Raw genomic sequence first — 22,881 nt, forward strand, 5'->3', positions numbered from 1 at the left:
AATTAAAGTTTTAATTAAAAAAAAAAAAAAAAAGGTATAGGGACAAAGCTCAGCTCTTCTCCCAGATCAGCACGGGACTACATTATAGACTAACGTGCCTCTCCGGTCCATGACGGCCACTGCAGCTTAGAAGCAAGGACAATGAGTAGAAATACCGAGAACTGGCTCTCCAGGGACTTGCGGCTCAGCCATGATGGATTGGGGTGCCATGGACCCCTAAGAGGTTGTGGGGCTTGCTGAGCCTTTCCTGTGTGTGAACCATTCCTGCGGGGGAGCTTGTGTCCTTTTCAATTTGTTTCATTTCTACCTAGAATAGCTATGTCTTCCTTTTAAAGCAGTAAGTCAGAGTAAGAACACAGACTCTCGGAGCACATAGGCCTTTCAGGCATATCACCAGTAGAGCCTGCTACATGCAATCCTGAACTCAAATTTGATGACCCTTGGTCCAGCCCATCCTGCCTCCACTGGGAAAGCTCCTCTCCTGAAGAGGCAGAAAAGTCTAGTGGATAGCCAGCAGAATCTATTGGTACACTGTTCGTAGTCCTAGCATCCAGTATGGAAGGGATACTGAGGTCAGTCCCCTGTCCTCTAGAATCCCAGGAGGACTCTGACAGATTCCGGTTAGACTGGGAAGCCTTGATGGACTGTGAGACTGCAGGACATTGCTGCTCCAAACTCAGGAAAGGGGCTAGAACTGGTCATTTCCCCCTTACATCCTACCCTTTCCTGTTCAGCTCATGGCTGGATTGTGTTGACAGGCCTGAGATGTGTTGTGAGAACTGTCAGATATGAGCTCAGGTGCTGGGCGCTACTGGAGGAGCTCCATAAACCCATCACAGTTTGTATGCAAGTATCCAAGGGAAGGAAGGCTTTTCTTTACAATCAAATGTATGATGAAGGCAGGAGGTGGGGTGCATTCCCTCCTGGTCCCATGGCCATTGGGCCAATTAGTTTCTTTGTGCTTGAGGCTGTTTCTCAAAGTCAAGTACCTTGTGCCTCAGTCTGGCTCCTTCCTGTCTTGCTAACTAAAAGTCAAACAGAGACAAAGGTTCCATATGTCACACAAATTAGGATCTGGATGTCATAGGTAAGGGCGGAGCTAGCATTTGCTGAGTGCAGAAGATGTCTTAATATAAGGCATGCACTGGAATTGAAGTTAAAATGTGACTTGGACACTTTGACAAGTGTTTGCTTTTATTTCCTTTACAAATGTGTATTCTAAGAAAATCAGTGTTGATGCAGAGAGAGGAAAAAACAAAACAAACAAACACAAACAAAGCAAACCTATAGCTCTCACTCCAGGGGGAGTAAGAGAGAGCTTATTCTGAGCCAGAAATCAATGACCATGGCCAGGGATTCAGGTTGCCCCCAGTACTTCAACTTTTTATAGATACAAAACAAAAGTCACAGGTCAAGGCATTTCCCTTATACATTGGTGGGGACATCGCGCTAGAGCAGAGAAGGGAAACCTCGCTGTGGGTTTTAGGCGCCAGCTGATAGCACTCTGGTTTTGGTTTGGTGGAAGCTAGTTCTACTAAGTTCATACATTCCAAAGGCATTAACCATCAAGGGATGTGGGACCAGATGGGCCTGGAGGTCCAGTGGCTTCCGTGAGAACTGTAGACAGCAAAGGTAATTTTGGCTTCTGATCTCCACAGTGGCAGCACCCTAACGGTCAGCACCCTACAGAGCTTCTCAACCTTCCTAACCCTTTACAGTCCCTCATGTGGTGAGCTCCACCCATAACGTTATTTCCTTGCTACTTCATAACTGCTATTTCCCTACTGTTATGAATCATAACATGCATATCTGCTATTCGGGATACCTGATCTGCGACCCACAGGTTGAGAACTGCTGTTCTACACCAATGTGACTTTCTTCTTCTTGTTCACATAACTTAATGGGGGGACGACTGCCTGTGTGGCGTTTTGCACTGGCTTTTGATGCACGTGGCTTTTCAAGGCTGTGTGAGAGTCACCCTCCTGGTGTTTCCTGTCTTGGTTTTCTACTTACCGACATCTCTCTGAAAGCCGGTCCTTCAAGGTGAAACTAAACCAAGCATACTAACCAGAGCATGTTTGAGTGACTAGAAAACCATTTTAAAGCGCCCTTGTATTTCTGGCACCCACTTTTATATTTCCCATTGTAAGCTTGAAGTGTCTAAAATGTGGCCTCCTAGAGGTTTGGTTTTCTGTTCCTTGGGTTTCTTACTGGAAATTGGGGGGGGGGGCGGAGGAACAATGCCAAGCCGATTGTTAAGCCCGGGTTCTCATCCAACCTGGGGACACTGTAGTAATAGAAGCAGCCATTTGACCTACTTTGTTCAGTCTAACTTGGACCACCATGGCTTAGAGTAGGTGGGTATAACCTGGAGCTGGTACCAGAGTCTCTTCCCACCCAAAGGCCAGCTCTGTAGGTCTCAGGCATCCACCAGCAAATGTGGCTTCTTGGGCCTATGTCTGGCACAGGTGTCGGAGAGCAGCAACATGCAGCTGGGAGCCTGCTCAGCAAAGCTCTCCTCCCTCCCTCCTCTGGGCCCCTTCCTGGGGCAGCAGCATGGAATGGCTCTCAGCTTGTGCTCCTAGACAGCATCTGTCCCTTCCACAAGTGTGCCCCAAAGCTGTGAACGGCTTTGCAGAGGGGCCTGCAAGGCTTCTGCACAAGCTTTGCTTTCCTGGCATCTTGGGAGGCTACCCTGCCTTCTGAGTGTTTTGCTCCTGACTCTGGGGGCCCCTGCAAGGAAGGAGGCCCCATCTCAAGTCGCTGCATCAATGCTCTGCAAATGGCTTCTCTGCAGACCCCAGTTCTGTGGCCCCCGTGCCTGGCATGCTGCCTCTAAAAGTGGTTGCGGGCGGGAGGGTATGGAGGAAGTTTCTTATGTCTTCACTGTTTACTTCTTGCCTAATTTTCTTTCCCTTCTGTCTGTAGAAATATTATGGGCTGGATACAAAATGGGGCGACATCGAGCAGTGGATGGTAGGCCTTGAATATAATTTTAAGACTTAAATGGTTTATAATTTAATTCTGACTGCAGTTTAATTATGCCAGTGGATTCCGCTTGCACTGTAATTTGATGCTCAGAGGTCTTCTTCCGTGCATCTCTGCATCTGGTGTGGTGTTGTTAGAAACGGCCTGGCCAGGCGTGTGGCCGGTCTCTTTGCAGAAGGGGACTGCTGATGTGTGCAGGCTGGTGTTGTGTGAGGCTCCATTGCCACCAATTCCCCGGTCCTCTGCATCAGAAGATTCCCCAGGGACTCAGGCTAGGCATGTGCCCTTGTGTAAGAACTTTCCAGAGAACCTCATGTTACCACCAGAACATCTCACTGTTCTAGTTAGAACCAGAAGAGGCCCTAGCCTGTTTGTGGGGCTTTTTGCACTAGCTTCCTTCATGGACAGCTGCCCTACCTTCCCCACCCCAACTGATGAACTCTACTCATGCAGTCTGCTCATGAACTCTCTATGTGGGCTCCTCTGTGCCCATGAAAGTCCCTGCTCTTGAGAAAATTCCTTCCTCCCTTTCTACCTGTTTCTTTAAGAACCTGTCTGCCTTCCCAGGGCAGCCACAGGCCAGTTCAGCCCCAGGAGCCTACCTGCCCTCAGGCCTCTCAGGAGAGGTGCCTGTGCAGCTAGACTCGGGTGGGGCATCCTCTGAAACTTTCCATTGATCTCAGAGCAAAGCTTTGGTCTTATTAAGCCACCCACCTCTTCAAATCCTGGCTGCTGGCCTGGACCTTGACACGTGCTTTTGACACTGGAGACCTGGAAATGTCCCCACCAAGGCTCCTCACCATTGAATGGCCTGAGGGAGATTCCAGGCTGTCTCTGCCATCTCCGGTGCTATTGAGAAATTCATCCCAGTTCAGCCTGTGTCAGCTCTGCTGTGTTATACATCCCCTGAGGTGTGTGTGTCTTATCGGATCTTAAGGACAGTTAAAAGATGGCCCCTTGGAAAGAAAGGGAAGCTGCTAATCAATTGTGAGCAACTCAGTATCTCCCACTTCTACTTCAGAGACAAACATGCAGAAACCTGTTCGTCCTGGAGTCCATACAGCTAGCTGGGTTCTCTGGGGGAAATCACTTCCTGAAGGAGAGTCAGTCCAGAGGGGAAGAGAGTTGATTTAAAACCAGATTACAGGGTTACCAAAAAAAAAAAAAAAAGCAAGACTTCGATTCTGCCCCTGCATTTGCTCACTGCTTTTAAGCCATGTTTGCCAGTTATTTGTGTCCTAAAGGACCTCCCCCCAGGAGCTGTTTCCCACAGCCCCTTCCTTAGACCCTTTAAACAAAAGCAGATCAGCCCAGCCCTGTCGATCAGAAATGCTGGAGTCTGTGGCCACAAGATCTTGTGGGGTGTCTAAACTCTGCCTTGCTTTCTCTAACCTCTCTCTGCCATTCCCTTTGCTTCCTTCCGGTAGGAAGACAGCGAGCGCTACTCTCGTAGATTCCGGAGAAACACATCGGTCAGTACCACACTCCTTCCCTGCAAGGGACAAATTGATGGAGCCTTAATTGTTCCTCTAGTGGCTGAAATCGATATTGTTGATATACAGCTGCTATCTTTACCTGAGTAAAGACCACCACTCAGCCTTCAGCATTTGGGGCTAAATTGTATAAAGAAATTGTGTTTGGGATTTTTAAAAAACTGGATATTGAACCCAGAGCCTCATGCAATTTTAGGCATGCTACCACTACTAAACTGTATCTCTGGCCCTGTTTGGAAATGTTTAAATAGTATTGTTATTAATGTATTATTCGCAACAGTTAATAATTTTTATTGTTGCTGTAAATACCCATAAATAATTTTTATAATCACTGAGGCTTATTAATAGCCCTCCTTAACAGTTGCCTGTGACATACTGGGTTTCCATAAACAGTCTTAGGCAAACTGAGGCATACTGAGGGCCTGGGCTCACATCCTCTGAGCTCTCAGGGTAGCTGGTCTGTCCACTGCTTCGGAGTCACACCAGCAGACTCTTCCCAGTCCAGCTCACAGCTGTTCTTATCCTGTCTTTTACTAGGCTTCTGATGAAGACGAGCGCTTGTCCGTGGGTAGTCGAGGCAGCCTAAGGGTTAGTAATGGCGTGATTGCTTCTGCATGGCACACCATGTGTGGGCGAGAGCCTTTGGTTTCCTGTCCCTGCTTTCAGTCCTGAGATCATTACCCCCTCCCCTCTGCTGGTCTCCACCTAATTGATGAAATGCATGTGTATACAATAACCAAGGGCCACATGGGCTGGGCTGGGGAGATGGTGGGATGTTACTTATCATTTCTCAAAGAGTTCTTCTACAATGTGAAACTATACAACTGTGGTTCACGATAGTCTCGGAGTTGTTGTTATGATGGACTGGGACGTGAAGACACCACATGCCCTTTTCCCCACACTCTCCACTAAAGCTAACCTTGGTTAAACCAGCAGTAAATTGGCCTGGGGAAATAGTTCAAGTGAGCACCCGAGTTTCACCCTGCAGAACTCATGTGAAGAAAGCAATGTGTAGTGGTGTGCATTTGGAAACCCAGTTCAGGGGACAATTAGTGAAGCTAACTGGCCACCTAGCTTAGCCTTACTTAGTAAGTTCCAGGCCAGTGAGAGACTATGTCTCAAAATAAATAAATAAATTAATAATAGAGGGCATTCCTGGGGAATGATACCTAAGGTTGTCTACTAGCTTCCACATACACATACATGTGTGTGAAAACACACCCAAAAGTAGCCATGTGTTATTTATGATATTTCTGCAATTCTGGAGGCTGCCTGGAGAGAGAAGGTGCTGATTGACCTTTACCATCCTGGACCTTTCAACCAGCCATAGTGAAGGCTCGTTTGCGATGCTAGGATTACATGTAGAGCCTCACACGGACAAGCTCTGCACTGACAACTTCATGGCTAATAAACACAGCCTTTGTGGCTGCCTTAGAAAGAAATGTATGCTCTGAGAAATGACACAGAATGGTTGGGTTTTAGCTTAGCAAGCATGTCTAGGGTTAACACAGGGTCTCACTACTGTAATAACTAGGTCTCCAAGTAGCCACCCTGGCTTGCTAAGGTACTTTACAGAACTGTTGGTTTATTATCACCATGACAGGTCATACAATATTTCCCCTTGACTAAACATGCACCAGGTGTGTGCTTAACTCGGCATACAACATTAAAGCCACCATCCCTGACCTCCTAGCACTGAGCGCAGACCCTGTGTGGTTTTGCTAGACAGTTACATGTGAAGTAACACCTTGCTTCTGGGAAGTTTCTGCTGAGTTCTTTCATAATGCAGCTGTGACTTCCCCACAGGCCCCCTCAGACATGACCTGCTTTAGAGGAAGCAAGATTCGTGTAAGCAGACTATAAGTACAAGCTCAGCTTGCAACATCTGTGGCCAGGCTCAGGCATTGCAGTCGTGGGAGGTGGCAAAGGTCTAGCCTTTGTAACCAAGGGGAGGAAGAACAGTTAGGGATCAGGGGAGGGACCGGGAAGAGCAGAACAGAGAGCTGGCCCTTGGTTGTGGCCTCCTGGTTGGTGGTGACTTTGCAAGAGAGCTTTTCCCAGAGGCTGCAAGCAGGAAGCGGATAAACAGGGATTGAGATAGGACGGGCAGGAGATGGAAGCGGAACCCAAATCCCTGGGACAGCGTGTCATCTTCAGGCCTGTGGTCCCTAGCATTCCACAGGGAGGAATTTCACCATCTTAAGCTTCTTGGGGGTGGGGGTGGGGTGTCCTGGCTCCAAAGAGTTTATCTTAGTTTCAACATTCGCAACTGTGGTGGTGTTCATTCATCTTCCACATTAACCTCTCATGCGTTGAGTCTCCACGCTGGACGTCTTTGTCAGATACCGGTGTATCTGTTCTAAGGTCTAAAGCTTCACACAGGAGGTCCACGGTTAGCGAGAGCTGAAGAGGAGAATGGGAGAGCGTCAATGAATTTCACTGTCAGCCTCCACGTGCTACCCGAATGGCTAGTGCCACCAGGCCTGACAAGCTGAGTTCAATCCCTGGGAGCCATATGGTGAAAAGTCATTTGTGACATGGTAGAAAGCTGACTTCTGAAAGTTGTCCTCTGAGTTACTTACACTGTGGCACGTGCCACCACCCCAAAAACTAGTTGTTTTGTTTTGGTTTGTTTGTTTTGTTTTCAAAGAACTGACTTTAAAAAAAAAAAAGGAAATCCAGATTAGACAGTTGAGGTCCTGGAAATAAGAGTCAAACCTGTTATTCTTCTTGAGCATTTAGGGACCCACATGACAGTGCCAGCTCCTGATTCCCCCCCCCCCCCCCGCAGACTTTCACACCTGCCAGGTGCCCCAAACCCTGTCCCCTGCAGGTTGGTACAAGCTACAAGGGCATCTGTCAACCCTGCTGAGTGCAATCACATGTCACTCTGTGTTCATGGAGGCCAGATTATACTGCTTAATATATCTGAATATTGTGAAGGCTTTACTTGACAAATTTCTAAGATGGTTTCTTTCTCAACTCCCCAAATATGCCTTCTCTATTGCGATGTCAATGATGATAAGCCCTAAAGGCCAGCTAGGAGGGGTAGTTACCATCCTGGGGTCAGTACACATGGTCCCCTGGGGAAATCAAGATTGGGGGTTATCATTAGGTTTTAATTATCTTTACTTAAAATCTGGCAATGCTACATCTCTAGACCTTTCCTTAATTTAATTGAATCATATTTATGTCAAGAAGGAAGTCCAATTCAGATGGCTTTGCGTTCCGTGAACCAAACAACTGTTGCGTGGAAGCAATTTAATGTTCTTAGATTTTATGATGGCTATCATTCTGATATATGTATGTAAGACGTTAGAAATCATGGGAAATGCGTTCCTGTTAAGATGTTAAAGGTTGCCTGGTTTCACTTAGCCCTGACTTACCTCTGGCACTCCTGTTTCTATTTCCCTCCTCCACCCTTATGCCAACAGGCCCAGCCTGAGCCGGAGTATGGGAGTCCCTACGCCTGGGTGAGGTGGTCAGATCATTTTGCTGTGTGACTCTAACCGTGTGCAGTGACAGATGAGAGCCACGCTGTTCCTACTAACTTCCTGGGTGCTTTTCCAAAGTCCAGATGCCAGTCTTCACCCAGGACACCATGGGGTCAGGAGGTCATGGCTCTCTCTTGAAGGAGCCATCATCCTCCGACTGCCTCCTGGCCTATAGATGGGACCCTAAAGCCTGGACTGAAGTCCCTGGCTCCCATTCACTAGCGGAGTGTCAGCTGTGGCCACCCACCATGGGTTCCTCAAGGAACCCACCAGACTGAGAGTTCCCAGAGCCTCTCTGTGTCCTCCAGAAGACCAAGTGTGAAGAAATCATTTTACTTAATAAGCCATTCTTTCCTAATCTCTAACCATTCAAATTAAGAGTACCAGCTGGCTCTTTTGCTTTTTGTTTTTTTCTTTTCTTTTTCTTCTTTCTCTTTCTTTTTTCTTTCTTTCTTTCTTCTTCTTTTTTTTTTTTTTTTTTTGTTCTTTCTTTTTTTTGACACAAGGATTTTTTGTGTGTTCCTAGCTGTCCTCGAACATGCTCTGTAGACCAGGCTGGCCTCAAACTCACAAATAGACCTGCCTCTGTCTCCTGAGTGCTGGGATTAAAGGCGTGCACCACCACTGCCTGGCCTGTCTCTTTTCTTTTCCAAATTAATTTGAATGCATTAAATGTGTCACTCACAAGTTTCAACTAGCCTTTCTTGTTTTGTTTCCCATTTTAATGACCTCTGAATGTGCCCTCTGACTTACATAGAGGAACATAGAGCAAACATGGCCCATCAGAAGTGCTGACAGCTGGCACTGCACAGCCATGTTGGGAGTACACGTGCAGCCTAATGGCAGTGGTACATTCTGCCAGTCTCCAAATGATTTTTAGCTTTAAACACACGTGGAAGGCTTTTTACATGTTCCTGTTTCACTTAGAAACTTCAAATGCTTGATTTTTTTTTTTTTTTTTTGAGTTGTAGCAAAAGTGGGCATATAGTTTATAATGAAGGTTCTGTGACTGGAGTTAAAGTCTGTCTGTCAGTTACTTATCCTACATCAATGTTATAACTATCTAGTAAGGGCTAAGCTACCCTGGAGTGAGGATCCTCTGGTGCGAAGCCATTCCACAAGCCAAGCCTTCCTAACCCCTAGTATGGCTGGCTGTCAGGTGCATCTGGAGGCTAATGTGAGCATCCAGGAGACCCCCCCCCCCCCCCGCGCTCACGTACCACTCACTGTAGCCCTGTGATTCATTCATTTGTGCATGTTGTTGTGGCTTTGAAAGTGCAGGTGGGTTGAATAACTTGCCTAAGGGCACAGGGCAGGCTTGAGACAGGTAAATCCCTTTCCATATTTGTCAGATGCGAGGCCGCTCTTCCTTTCCCCACCTTTGAAGCTGCTTTGGTTTCTGATGGTCCTTACCTTGAATCCACAGCCATTGCCTCATCCATCGTTCCTTTATACAGTAAAATAGACCATTCCCTATAGACGCAGCAGAACATCTTCGATGACCCTGCCATGGCTTAGGGGAACAAGGGAGCCAGGCAGGCCTATAGTGTGTCCAGTCTTTTGGATGCCTTGCTCTGGTTTCTTCCTAGAGGACAAATGATATAGCATCATTAAGTAATCTTCCCATCTCATCTAGGAAAACAAAATAGGAAGAGTGGACGGCTGAAAGGTGACTCCCAAAGGATTACTAACCCTTCCTCAGAGACTTCTGCCTTTAGTTATAGGTTACATGGACACTGTTCACTACCCTCTGGCCTGGCATTCAGTCTTCTTGAACTCTAGAGTTCAAGAAGTTTCCACAGCATTAAACTAAGACTGGACACAAGATTACGCACATGCGCACACAAGAAAACTATGCAGAAAAGCAGCTACATCAGGCCTTGTACCTCACTCACGTGGGGGGGGGGGTGCTGGCCCCATGTTTACATGTTACCAGGCTTTTTCTGAGCTGCAGTGGGATAAGAGGCATGCTGGCAGTTTGGGGGTGTCCAGACCTTTTCTGCTTCCCTGGGCTTTCCCATTCATTCTCTGTGCTGTCCTTTACACTGATGTGATCTCTTCTCTCTCTGTTGAAACAGACTAACGGTTATGATGGAGACTACTGTGGATCCCAGTCCCTAAGTAGAAGATCTGGCAGGGTTAGTACAGCAACCGTGCATGGCGCGTGCTCTCAGGGATGCTGCTTCAACGTGTCTAAAATATATTGCTAAATTTAGTTCCTTTGCTCTTTTTGTATTACCCTGGCTCTTTTTTTTCTTCCATAACACAATCTAACATTCTCAGAACATTAGTATTCAAGCATTCTTAGCATGACTCGCATTCTAGATATTATGGTAAAAGCTGATAAACGTCCCTAAAAGTACCCAGGAAGCAGAATTATCGTGTCCACTGTTTATTGCCCTCATATTTGTGTGTCTGTGGCTGATTCGGCTCTCACATGGGTGGAAGCCCACCATTTACAGTTCTCCACATTTCAAGCTTGCAGCTTTAATATCTTGAAGATGCTCATGTGAGAGCCTGTGCTTTTCTGTCGAGGAGAAGGAAGGGGAGAGACGGAATTCTGATGTCTTCCGTGTTGACATTGAGAGTAAGAGAGGCAGGAATTCCAGCGGAGAAGCCAGGGAAGAGCAAGGAGAGACAGAGAGAGGGCCAGAGCCTGGCGATGGCCGGGGATCCGTCAGGGATGTAGCTGTTAGACATCTCAGGAAGTTAAATTGGACACATTTTAATTACGCCTCATGAACCAAACAGATTAATCTGAGTTAAGTGACCTAATACCTTCCTGTTCTTAATGTCATTTTCCCCCTTCTGGTAATAAGTTTCTTGTGTAGAATTTAATCTGCCTTAATTATATTAAGATAGCATTTAGTCACTTCAATTTCAAGGCTTCAGATCACACACACACACACCAGTTTCAGCTTTCCCAAACTGGCAAAACTGGTTGCTTGAGCCTTCTCAAACCTGTTTACAATTACCTGTGCTTTTTCCATGACTCCCCTTAGCTTTTCTAGTTTCAGACTTCAGAGACGTCCTAGCTGAAGCTTTCTGTCACTCTTCACACTGACACCAGCTGAGCCTTTAGGGCACCTTGGCACTCCAGGGACAGAAGCCTGCAGTCACTGCCCCTGTGCATGCCCTTCGGTACCGCTGCCATCTGTGCTCCACGAGCCTGCAGAGCTGGCTGCCAACAGAGGCAATAAGAGCTGCAGCATTGCCCAACGTTGACCAGCCATGGCTTTCCCCCGTAGTGTTTTGCCGTAACTGAAGTTACTTGGGAGTTCTTAGGTCCCACTTCCTCCCGGTGTTAACACGCCTCTCTACACATGTGATGTGAACCTGTCAACCCATCTGTGGCTCGGGGTGACATGAAGCTGTGTGTCAGACATATGTCTGGTACAACTGTGCTTTATGCTGTAGCTAAGGTTTAGGCAGTGCCTCTACAGGTCAGATACTAAAAGGCCCGAGTATGAAGCTACTCGGGGAATGGAACTGGATGTAAAATTGGTCTAACAAGTAGCTAGAGAGAGTCACATGACTGAAGAACAAAATAACCTTCATCTAAGTCACACTTAAGAACCTGGAAGCATGTAGGGGAAGAAAGAGATGGGATCAGGAGCTTTGCAGGAGCAAAAGAACCAGATAAGAACTTGGAATGTCTGTCTCCGCCCCACTTGATTACTTGATCTTGTGCCTTTGTGTGGAATGTTATCTCCTGTGCACTGTCCCCTCCCCCACATTCTCTTTGGCCCTGATGCTCTACAGTGCGCACTCAACACCAACTGCCTCCACTAAAGAGGTGAAAGCTGGCTCTCAGCCTCCCCCTGCCTCTGTGCCTCTAGGGGCTGGGCTAGGCTGGAGAGAGGCTGAAGTTGTTGCAATAGAAAGAATTTCATTTACCTAAGGAGATACACAAAGAGGAGAGCTGAGTCTGTGAGGTCACGGGTGGTTTGACTTGAGATTCAGTAAGCAGCTGGCTAATAATAGAGCACTCAGCTTCATAGAGACAGAGCTCTGCGGTGTGACAGCTAGCGGTCTAAGACAGTGAGACTCACTTGCTAAGAATTTATCCTGCAGTCTTCAGGTGGACAGGAGCTCCTGGGTCCTAATACTGGTATACCTGTGCTTGCCTTGTGAATGGGCGGGGAAAAGAAGCACTCACCACTCACAAACTGCTTTTTTGGTGCTCAGAATTCCAGCTACAGCAGCGGCGATGGCAGAGTCTCCGTTTTGTCGTCCTCCAGGGAGGAGAAGTTGGTTGGTTCCCATTTAAATCATTCTCATCTTCTCTACAGAAACTGCAGGTTTTGTAGCATGCATCCTTGTGTGTGGGATCCCCTCTTCCCCATCTTATTTTCCAAGTTTCCACTTGGAATGGATGTTTCTCTGAATGCCAAGGGGTAATTAACATGTGATACTTCTTTTGGACTCACCACTGTCCTGTATTTAACATAAATTGTCACATTCAGCCAACTACCATGAGTAAACCAATGGCATGCTTATGTATATTGTTTTCTGGTTAGAACTGATTCAAGGGAAGGGGTGGGGAATAAAAAGCCTGGACCTTCTTGCCTCCTTTCTGAAAACAACTATACTCTTTAGGCACTGCACTTTGTCAGAGATGCTGTGGCCTTGGCATGAAAACCCAGCCCAGTCTAGCTATCTACATGCACTCATGTTCAGTGACCTGGACAGGTGATTTCTACTTAATGAAGAGTCCTACCAGTCAGGGCTGGCATGTCCTAGTTAAAGCTCTTCCAGCCACTGAACTAGGGAACCAGTTTAGGTAGGTGGAGACCTGAATGGGCCCACATAAGCCTCAGGATGGGCACTCCCGAATTCAGGCCATCACCGCTGGGTCCCAGTATCTCAGTAAGTAGCATGGAAATGAGACCGATTTCCTCGGTACTGTCATCAGAAGGGATGTAAACTTTAAAGAAAGAAGAGAAGGAACTGGAGAGAGGGCTCAGTGGTTTAGAGCACTGGCTGCTCTTGCAGGGGACGTGGGTTCAGTTCCCAGGGCCCACATGGCAGCTCCCGACCATCTGTAACCATCCCCAGTGAAAAAGCTATTACCTGGGCAGAAGCCGAGGTCTCTATACTATACATTTCTGGTTAGGAGTTTACACGGTTTTTTTTTTAAAAGTCAGTACTCACATTATAAAGACTAAAACCTCTAGATCTTGTTATTGGTTAAAATTAACTCGTGTGTGTGTGTGTGTGTGTGTGTGTGTGTGTGTGTGTGTGTGTGTGTGTGTTGCACACACTGCCGACTTAAAAGTCCTAACTCAGTCTAGTGGAGTCATCTGGCTCTGTCAATCAGTAGACTCTGTTCCCCTAACTCTCGTTCCCTCCTGCCCAGCAAGTGTGTGCTGGTGCTCTGTCAGAGGCCGCTTTCTGTGTGTGCAGCCCTAACCCACCCGTGAGATGGAGTGACTTCGCACCTCCCACCCACCTGACCCAACTTGACTGTTTTCTTTCATTACAGGGACTCTTGTGCTCCGACCACAGCCTTCCCAGTAGCAGCCTTGCTTGCAAGCCCCTGTCTGCCCAGAATGGAACCCGGGTCTGTCCCCCCTCCCGCCCCTGCTTTTCTCCACCAAGCTCTTTGCTGCTAGTACCCTTACAGGCACTTCAGTCTCTCCAGCGTGCAGTCAGCAGAGCCAGGCTCAGGGCTGTTGGCAATGGCTTGGCTGGCTTGCTGAGACTTTCCTCAGCCTCCTAAAAATGTAATTTAGGACCTAATATGGAAAAACAGACTTTAGGGAAAGGAGGGTTCAGTGAAATGTATTCTTAAAAGAAAACAAAACAGAAAAAAAAAAAAAAAAAAAAACAAACTCAAGTTCTCAAAATTGGTCTCTTGGGTTTCTCCATTTCCAGCAATTGTTCCCCCATTTGGGGTTCCAAGTTGCTTTTTTAAAAAAAAAAAAAATATGTTTTTCTTTTGTAAACGTGTCCAGGAAGCAACCTGCAAGACCTCTGCACACATTGCCTGCTACATCTTGAAGAAGTAGACAGAACCAAGCATTTCTTTGACTCTCTGCCCCTTTCCTGTTTTCACAAGGCGAGTTCAGGGCCAGCCAATGGGCCTTTGTTACTCTGGGCTTGCCAGCTCTGTTGGGCACAAGCCCACCGTGTTAGGAATCCCAGTGCACACAGTCATTTGGAGGTTGGCCGTCTCCTTTGCAGGCAGCCTCAGCTACTAGAAGGTCTGTCTCTTGGCCCTGCACCTTTCCCTGCTCTCTCCTGTGCCCTATACCGTGAGTCTCTACATAAGTCCTGACTCATCTCTATAACCGAGTCCTGTATCTCAGAGAGCTGCCTCTAATTCCCAGCAGGACCCTGTGCTACTTTGTATTCTAGGTGTGCATGTCCTTGGGCTTTTGGAAGTGCCAACCCTGAGCAGCTAGCAGCCTAACACTTCCTTTTTTGTGTCTTGACTGCTATGGTGACCCTGACAGAAGCAGTCATACCCTGATACATCCTCTCTGTAGTTTTCTCTACCTGAGAGGATGGCTCAAGGTCCCCTTGATATCAAAGGTCCTCAAGTCCTTGAGATAAAGTGATGTAGCATTTGCATAATGTCAGCACATCCGCTTATGAACTTTAAGTCGGTTCTCGCTTACTCACGACGCCCAGTATGCAAATGCTGTGGAATAGCTGGCACACCATGTTCAGTGCACACTGCTTTCTTTTGTTTTGTTTTGTTTTGTTTTTTTCAGATATTTTTGATCCTTGGTTGGTTGAACCCAGGAATGCTGAACCCTAGATATGGGGTTGAGCTATGAGGTACCTGGGTGGCCTTGAACCTGGCCCGGCAACTATGCCCATCTGTTGGCTTTGCTCCAGGTCCTCTTCCAGCATCATCTGAAGAGATGAAGGACTGAAAAGCAATAGCCTCATTCCAGAGATGCTGGGGGAGTTTGTGATTTTAAAGTTAGAAATTGTATCATTTTTCTTTCCTGTAAATTTTGGATTTCCATATGTCCAGTCCCCTGAAAACACAGTGCCTTAACTTTGGCTTGTTCTTCTAAGCACCATATTACGGTTACTTAGTTACCAGAAGCACACGCTGGCTGTTGCTATTTTCCCAAGGTCTAAAGCCTGCTGTCTGCTTTTCCTGCAGCCCTCCTTTCTGTACAGTGCTGCCCGGCCTGCAGGGAGTTTCCGGGTGCGAGTGTTCCTACTCCTGCCATGCATGCTCCCCTCTGCCTGTTGCACATGCTCTCCTGCCCTGAGCCCCATTTCCTGCCCTGCTGGGGAAGCGGCGCTTTCCTCACAGTGTACCCACCCTTTGTGGTCGTCACCGGTCCCTCTTAGTCAGATCTGGGCTTTCTCTTCCCTGACTGCTGACAACAGCTGTCACCCTGTTCCATCTCCCGGAAGACTTGTTTAAGGTTGTTAGGAAGGAAACAATGACAACATTTACCTATTGTCGGGAAAACAGATGGCTCCAGAATGTGTTGACAGCTGTAACACACTCTAATCCACATTGCCATAGTACTTTGGAAATTTCCATGACTATAATTTTGAAAATTTCCAGTTATAAATGTAGGTTCTTGCATTCTGCAGAAAACTAGTTTTCAAAGATGCTGTATTAATAACTGTGACTTTCTACCACATTGCACACTTAGGGGTTAGGTATGTATACATGGGTGGCCTGTATTCCCTGAAGAGGAATAGGGAAAATTCAGGTATCTTTAAAGGGGACAGAATTTGACATCACTGTCTGAGATCTTGTAAACATCTTTCTCTATGATTAATTGCATACAATTTCAAGGTAATCAAATACTATTTTCTGTGTAGCAACTTCTGAAGATATATAAAGTATCCAACATCAAAATGATAATTACCAGAATGTTTTATTGCAAAGCCACTCCACACAAGAATAATTGTGTAAACAAGGCATATGAGGATGCTTTGATGAACTTCAGGGTGTTTGAGTGGCTTGCCAATTTCCAATCTTGACTGGCAAGTGTCATGTGGAATGTTTTTCAGAATAACAGTTTCCAGTGCTCTCATGAAATTGCATGCCGACTGACACGAACGTTTCTCTTCTGATTCCTACACCTGTCTGTTCTCTGTGGCTCTCTGAAGAGCTGAAGAGGGTCGCGTGGAACCTGCATGGTGTCTTCCAGAGCCTCTCCCTGCACATGTCATTCTTGCTAACCTTACCTTCAGTATTTCCTGTGCGGTCCTTTAAAAAAGAGTGTGTTTCCTGCCCTGACGGTCTGTTCTTGTCACAGGCATCGTCCATGCTGGATGAGAGCAACCTCTATGGGGCTCGGAGGGGAAGCGCCGGTGGTTCCCGAGCTGTAAGGCTCTTTTCATGTTTCCCATCATGCCTCACTGTGTGCTGCATGACCCAGGGGTGCTTGCTGGCTGGTGACTGATATCACAGGAGGAAATGCTGTCTGTGTTTGCCTTTGTGATAAAGGTCATGGATGATGGAATCAGGGAATCTTTGCTTGTTAATTTCTTGTCCTCACTCATCAGTTTGTACCGAGGTCAGAGACTAGACTTAGTTGGGTTTCATCTGCTTCGGTCCCTGCAACTCCCGAGTGACATAGCAAGTAATAATGAATTTCTGAACCTGAGAAAAGGAGAAGGGGCTGGGGCGGGGGGCTGGACAGACCCACAGGGTTGCTTCAACAGTGATGGTCGGTCTCATTTTACAGGACTTGTACCAGTCCCCTCACAGCCCTGAGATGGCTAGTAGTCGTGTGTCGTAACCCAATCTTAACACTGTGGGAGGAGTGTTCACCCATCTGAGCAGCACCCAGGAGGACCGTTTCTAGCAGGAAGTGAGGGCAGAGGCAGACCCTACAAACAGTCTCTCCTTCGTGGTGGGCACATCTGTCTTGGCCTGTCCTAATTTCTGTTTCACAGATGACAGTCTTTACATGGCCAATGAGATGGAGGTGTCATTACATTAGCTGCCCACTGGCCACTTGACTCCTAGACATAGGTGACACCTAAGGCCTGGTGACATGAATGTTTCCCTTGCAAAGGGTCAAGTCAGTCCTGCTGGTCAGAGAACTGTTCTGGCTGAGGGTCCATATGTGGGAAGGAAGCAAGCAAGCATGACGTGGTCCTTACATCTCTGTACGCCTCACGCTTGAGTGCAAGCATGTCTTTGTCCAGTGGAGAAATGCAGTTGAGATGCCTCTGCAGGCCTGACCATGCTGGCCACAGCCCTTTAAAACACCCAGTGCTTTTGTTTAACCCTCAGTGACTTCTGGACATGAGATGACACATGGGGCCTGGGAACATGATGTAGCTGCTGATTTTTAGGATGGTCAAGTCAGGCCAGCTGGTCTGAGAAGTGTTCCCACCCTTGGGTTGGCAACATGAGGTGTAGTCCCTTCCGCCGTTGCTAGCGGAGAGCTGGAGTCATTTCTTCATGTGTTCAGCAAGTGTGCTAAGTGTGCCAGGGCTAAGCTGCTCACTGGAGAGTCACCGCAAACTGAATAGATGTGTGCGCTGCTCACTGGGACTGACTCTGCTGGGAAGACAAACCAAGAGGTGGTACTTAAGGTGGCAACGTAAGCATCCCCGAAGATCCAGAGTTCTTACCTTTTACAGTGATGATGATGCTTGCAAGACCCCTCAGTCTTCTGGTCAGACTGGCATCTGTCCCAGGGCAGGTGGCTAAATACAAACTAAAGTTTAGAGGCTACAGCCTGGTGACTGTCATCTTCCTTCTTCAGAAGTTAGAAAGCTTGTACGGACAGGTAGACAGGGACACTCAGAGGATAGGTCCTCCAGTTCCACCTGAAAAGGTGGCAGAAAAGCAAAACTTCCCTTCAGAAATACCATCCCCCCCCCCCCAGCTAGTTTCTGAGCTGGAATGCAGCTGAAGGCAGCTCAGGATTTAATGATTGCCACCACTTACCCAGGAGGTGAACATAGGAGTTGGCATGCGTGTATACTCAAGTTGAACGATGCTCAGTGTTTTCCTGCAGCTGCGCCCTGTGGATAATTCAGTTGTGTTTTATTCTTGGTAGACGTTTACCTGACCCTGTGGCAAATTCGGACTCCTTTTCCGAGCCTGGTTTGCTCCCTCACCCTAACCTGTCTTTCCTCTGTGTGTGTGTGGCTAACCTCCACACTAACTGACGTTTGATCTTGGTGGCTTTCTTTCTTCTTGCCTCTCTGCTGACCCTGTTCCTTTGTTTCTATCTTGGCATCCTGTGATGGCTCCGTGGTAGCCCTCAGAGTACAACAGCCACTTCAACTCCAGCTCCCGGGCCTCCTCCAGGGCCAGCTCGGCGCGGGCCAGCCCTGTGGTAAGTCTGCTTCCTGACCCTGCTGCCCTTCGGCTTCCTTCCTTCTTTCCTTCCTCCTTCCCCTCTGCCTCCCTGTCCTTTTCCCCTTGTCACTCAGAAATGACCGCTGTCTTTGAAAGCCAGTGTGGTCAAGGTGAAGCTAGAAGCCTCTTGTTTTATTTCGGGTCTCAGTAAAAATGGGATTGGGAAATGGTATTGAGTTTAGAAAATGCTATTGGGTGGTGTCAGGGTTGCAGGGCTCAACTTCTCAATGACCATAACAGAACAGAAGTCCTTAGTGATGCTTAGAAATGAAGCATGGGGGGTGGGGGGGGGGACTAGAGAGATGGTTCAGCTGTTAAAGGCTAGGCTCACAACCAAAAACATAAGAAACGAGGCATGGGGCGGGGAAAGTCTATTCTGAGGATGTAAAACTGTAGCCCCGTGTGTGGGTATGCTGCATTTTACAATTTAAAATTTCAAGGGCTTGACTCTTAACATTGGCTTTGAAATTGTGCGGGTTATCGGAGCCCAGCAAGGTTTAAAATAAAGTGTGGGCCTGCAAATGCCTGGCCACACTCAGTTCTGCTTAGGCCACCTGCTGTCACATTTGCAAACACTGCATAGAAGGTATCACCAAGGTGCTGCTCTCTTTGTGGCTGACCGCATGTCAGACATGTGCCCCAAGGCCCCAAAATCAGGCCCTGCACAGTCCCTTTGTCATTATCTAAACAAGAAAGTGTTTTATTTTGTTTGGGGAGGGGGCAAGGATATGCCTGCCGTCCTCCTCTATTCCTGCCTGGTTCTTTGATCTGACTGAGCTGGCTACTCAGTAAGCACCCAGAATCCTCCTGCCTCAGCACTATGATTATAGGTGCACACCGCCAAGCTGACTTTTTAAATTTTTTTTAAACGTGGGTTCTAGGGATCAAACTCAGGTCCTCATCAAGCCTGCATAGCAAGTCGTTTACCAACTGGACCATCTCCCCAGTCCCCTTGTTTGTGTTCATAGCCCCAGATGGCCTTGAACTCACTATGTAGTTGAGGATAACTTGGAATTCCCAATCCTCCTGCCTCCACCTCCCAAGTGTATAGCACCACAACTGACAAAACAGTTTTGGCTAGGGTGGGGAGACATGCCCAGGCTTTGTTTACCAGGAGTGTGAGTGGAGGCCCATGCTTGGAAAGCCATGGATGGAAAGTGCAGACAATCCAGGCCAATCTCTTTTATCAGCTCACATTAAAACTCCCAGACATAAACACGCATAGTTTGGGACTCAGTTCTCCAACACTGCATTGCCCTGGATTGGTCACTGCACCACAGAATGCCAAGACACCCCACTTACACAGATGTGTTCATTGTGGGGTCTCCTGTTAGAAGCAGCTTCCCCTGGGGGAGCCAGTGGGATCCCTTGCAGCTATGAGCCTCTCCGCTGAGTCAGTTCAGTGGCCTGTGCCCCTCCCCTACCCCATTATGTATCTTTCCTGTGAATCAGAATGGCTATCTTGAGTACCTCGGGCTCTGTGGTACTATATCACTTACAATCTAATCCATGAGGAGCCTTAAATTTCTAGAAACAAAGTCTCGGCATTAGTGTAGAATCCTCTTCCTCGTGCATAATAATTGAGTGTACACTTGAGGAGGAAATGGAGTGTTTGCAACCAAGATAAGAAATTTATAGCTTTACTTCCAAAGATTCCCAACAAACCCCAACTCCACCTGCTGCCTGAGCAACGTCTGCCCAGTGGGGCAAAGCAGGGTTATTTGTCATCACTAGGCATGGCCCTTGGATTTATTTAAGTATCACGATGAAGCATGGTATGATAACATTCGTGGTTACTGTGATTGGAAAGACTGAAATCGGATGCAGATACCATTGCTGTGTGTGTACTTTCGAGAACTTTGGAAAAATACACACACACCAAGCAAGGTTTTTGGGGGTTGTTTGTTTATTTTTTACAGAGATTCATTGAAAGTCTGTGTAATCTGTGAGGTAAGGGAACTAATCTCTTTGGGTTGTGTGTGCCATTCTGGGGTGTAGTCACCCTCACCCCTGTGAGTAGACATTTTTTCTCCTCTAGTCACCTGTTTGTTGCCCCAAAGGTCCATCGATCATTGTTTCTGTTGTCTCATTTAGTGAGCAAAGGTCAGAGCAAAGATGTGTGGAAGACAGGCTGGCCACCTCACATTAGCCAGGTCCCTCCACACTGATCAAAGAACCTCCTATGTGTGCTTCTCAGGCACAGGGACACCTCTATAAATGCAGGGCAGCCCCAGGAGATTCGTCTCTCAATGGAAGGGTCACTGGCCTTTGCCAGGGCCCTGGCCCTGACTTCCTCCTCCCTCTGAGGCAGGAAGACCCACAAGTCCACACACGAACCTCTGGGCTTCTTCCCACCAGCAAGGCTGTACACGCTCACAGACACTTTCTGTTAGCAGCCAGCCCAAATCACACACCCACCCACCCCAGGATGCAGAAAGCACAGTGTTAACACTGACCTAAATCTGGAGAACAGGAGTGAGGGCTAGCTGCATTCTTTATGCCTCTTGAGGTACCAGAATGCCGGGTTTGTCACCCTCTGCCTTGGGGACAAACAAGGACTGTAGTGACCCTCCCTCCCATCTGGTCTCTGGAGGAGGCCCATGGAGCAGGATGTGCAATGGGGCAGGAGTTATAGGACAGGTTCACATGCTGCAGCCGCCCCCCCCCCCCCCCGGCTTGACGACATGTAGGCAGACAACTCCTGAGCTGAAGCTGGAAGGAACAGCTACCTGAAAGGCACAATTTGTTCCTGCTTGGCTCGAGCTGCCTCAGCCACAATATGCGACAGTTGTTAGTGTCCATATTGGCTTTTGGGAAATCCCTCTGGCCTGATACTTCACCAAGGGTGAGAAGGAAATACAAAGGTCAGCTGCAGCACTCAAGGCTCTGCATCTCACATTTGTCAGAAGGGAATTGAGGGGATGATGGGACAGGGTCGGGGCTGAAGAGCGAAAGTCACCAGAACAAAGGAAGTGGTCATTCATTCCCTTGTAAGAATGTGAATGTGCCTCCATGTCCATAGACTATTGCAAGAGTCAAGGCTATAAAAGCTTGGGGCCCCCAACGATACAACTCTTGGGAAAGCCAAGAGGCATCAGTCCCAATGCAGATGGCGGGTGACCGCGTACCGCCTTGTTCTGGCACTGCTCCCCACTCCCTCTTCTTCCAGCCCCCACACCCATTTCACCTGTCTATCACCAGTCCTAGATAGTGTCAACACAGCCTCGAATCACCCAAAAGGTGATTCAACTGAGTAATTGTCTTTATCATGTTGGTCTGTGGACACGTCTATAAGGGATTCTTGTGATCGATGTAGGAGGGCCCCGCCCACTGTGGGCAGTGCCATCCCTAGACAGTCCCGGGTTTTATAAGAAAGCTAGCCGTGGTCCCTACCTCCAGGCTCCTGCCCTGACTTCCCTCAACGATAGACTGTGTCTTGGAGAGAGAGAGTGCTAGCCAAATAGAACCTTTCCTCTCCAAGTTGCTTTTGGTTGAGAGGACACAGAAAGAAAAGTAGGACACACATGCACGCACGCATGCACGCACGCATACACACATGTTTTCTTTCTCTTCTCTATGTCCAGAATCTTCTCCTTGAAAAGGTTGTTCACCCATTCAGTGCTAATTAAGCACCTAGAATATTCTGGTCATGAGTCTACAGTGTTGGGCAATGTAGACCTGCCCTTGCCCTTTACGGGATACACACATAAGTATCAGCCATACCACAGTGAAGGCAGTGTCTAGAGAGGGGCAGGATCTGGAGTTGAAGATCTAGGCTTGAATCACACTCAAGCAGAGCCACGTGACACTAGAGCATCTCCCTCATCTAAGTCTCACAGCGCCCTGGAATCCAGGAGAGCCTCCACGGTCCTGAAGCATCTGTCCTTCAGGAATATCTCGAGTGGAACCAGGGCTCATGTTGTCTGTGTGCTCGCTCACAGAAATGTGCTGAGCTCAGCTGTTTGCCCATTTGAATTTGAAAACAAAGACCCTTGTGACTCGTTGCAAGGCAGGATCCAGGTGGAGAGCAAGCCTGCATGTGTGGGTACAAGAGTGGATTTAACGCCAACTGTTCACCAAGTGTGGTGGCATGTGACTGATCCCAGTGCTAGAGAGGCTGAGAAAGGCACATCGTTCTTTTAAGGCTATCTTGGGTTACATAGTGAATCCCAGGCTACTCTCAGTTACATAAATTCTGTCTCAAAAATAAAATTAGGGCCCGTAATATGGCTTAGTGGCTAAAGGCACTTGCTGCCAAGCCTGATGATTTCCAGGACACACATAGAAGGAGAGAACCAAGTCCGACGAGTTATCCTCTGACTTCTCCACATGCACATACACCCCAAATAAATAGTAATAAAACCAAAACTTGCCACACTAATGGTGAGCTCCACTGTCACTGACGTTGGAAGGGAAGCAGTCTGTAAAGTGGACGTTCCCTGAGTGGAGTTTGCTGTGTCACGTGTTTTGCAAAGGTTGTCGCAATGACATTGCTTCAGGGACCCTCTTTGCCTTCCAGTGTCTGATGTGGCCTGTCTGGGAGCTGGGACCATGAGGCTAGGTTCTCTCTTCTTGCTTAGGTGTCTTTATCTTTGAA

The 22,881-nt window shown here is 47.7% G+C and overlaps 1 protein-coding gene across 4 annotated transcripts in view; it reads left to right on the plus strand.

Annotated features, from left to right (window-relative positions):
* Lrrfip1 (LRR binding FLII interacting protein 1) overlaps window positions 1–22,881 on the plus strand; it is a 118,316-nt gene that overhangs the window by 66,758 nt on the left and 28,677 nt on the right. The window contains exons 3-9 of one of the 4 annotated variants that reach the window (XM_051190780.1): window positions 2,929–2,976; window positions 4,416–4,460; window positions 5,019–5,069; window positions 7,916–7,954; window positions 10,054–10,113; window positions 16,219–16,287; window positions 18,184–18,261. The exons of the other annotated variants lie outside the window; for them this stretch is intronic. Of the exons in view, the coding sequence (XP_051046737.1) occupies window positions 2,929–2,976; window positions 4,416–4,460; window positions 5,019–5,069; window positions 7,916–7,954; window positions 10,054–10,113; window positions 16,219–16,287; window positions 18,184–18,261 (390 nt within the window). The remainder of the gene's footprint in view (window positions 1–2,928; window positions 2,977–4,415; window positions 4,461–5,018; window positions 5,070–7,915; window positions 7,955–10,053; window positions 10,114–16,218; window positions 16,288–18,183; window positions 18,262–22,881) is intronic. 4 annotated transcript variants of the gene reach the window in all.

Source organism: Phodopus roborovskii, unplaced genomic scaffold (genome assembly GCF_943737965.1).
Source record: "Phodopus roborovskii unplaced genomic scaffold, PHOROB, whole genome shotgun sequence".
In the NCBI taxonomy this organism is placed as follows: domain Eukaryota; kingdom Metazoa; phylum Chordata; class Mammalia; order Rodentia; family Cricetidae; genus Phodopus; species Phodopus roborovskii.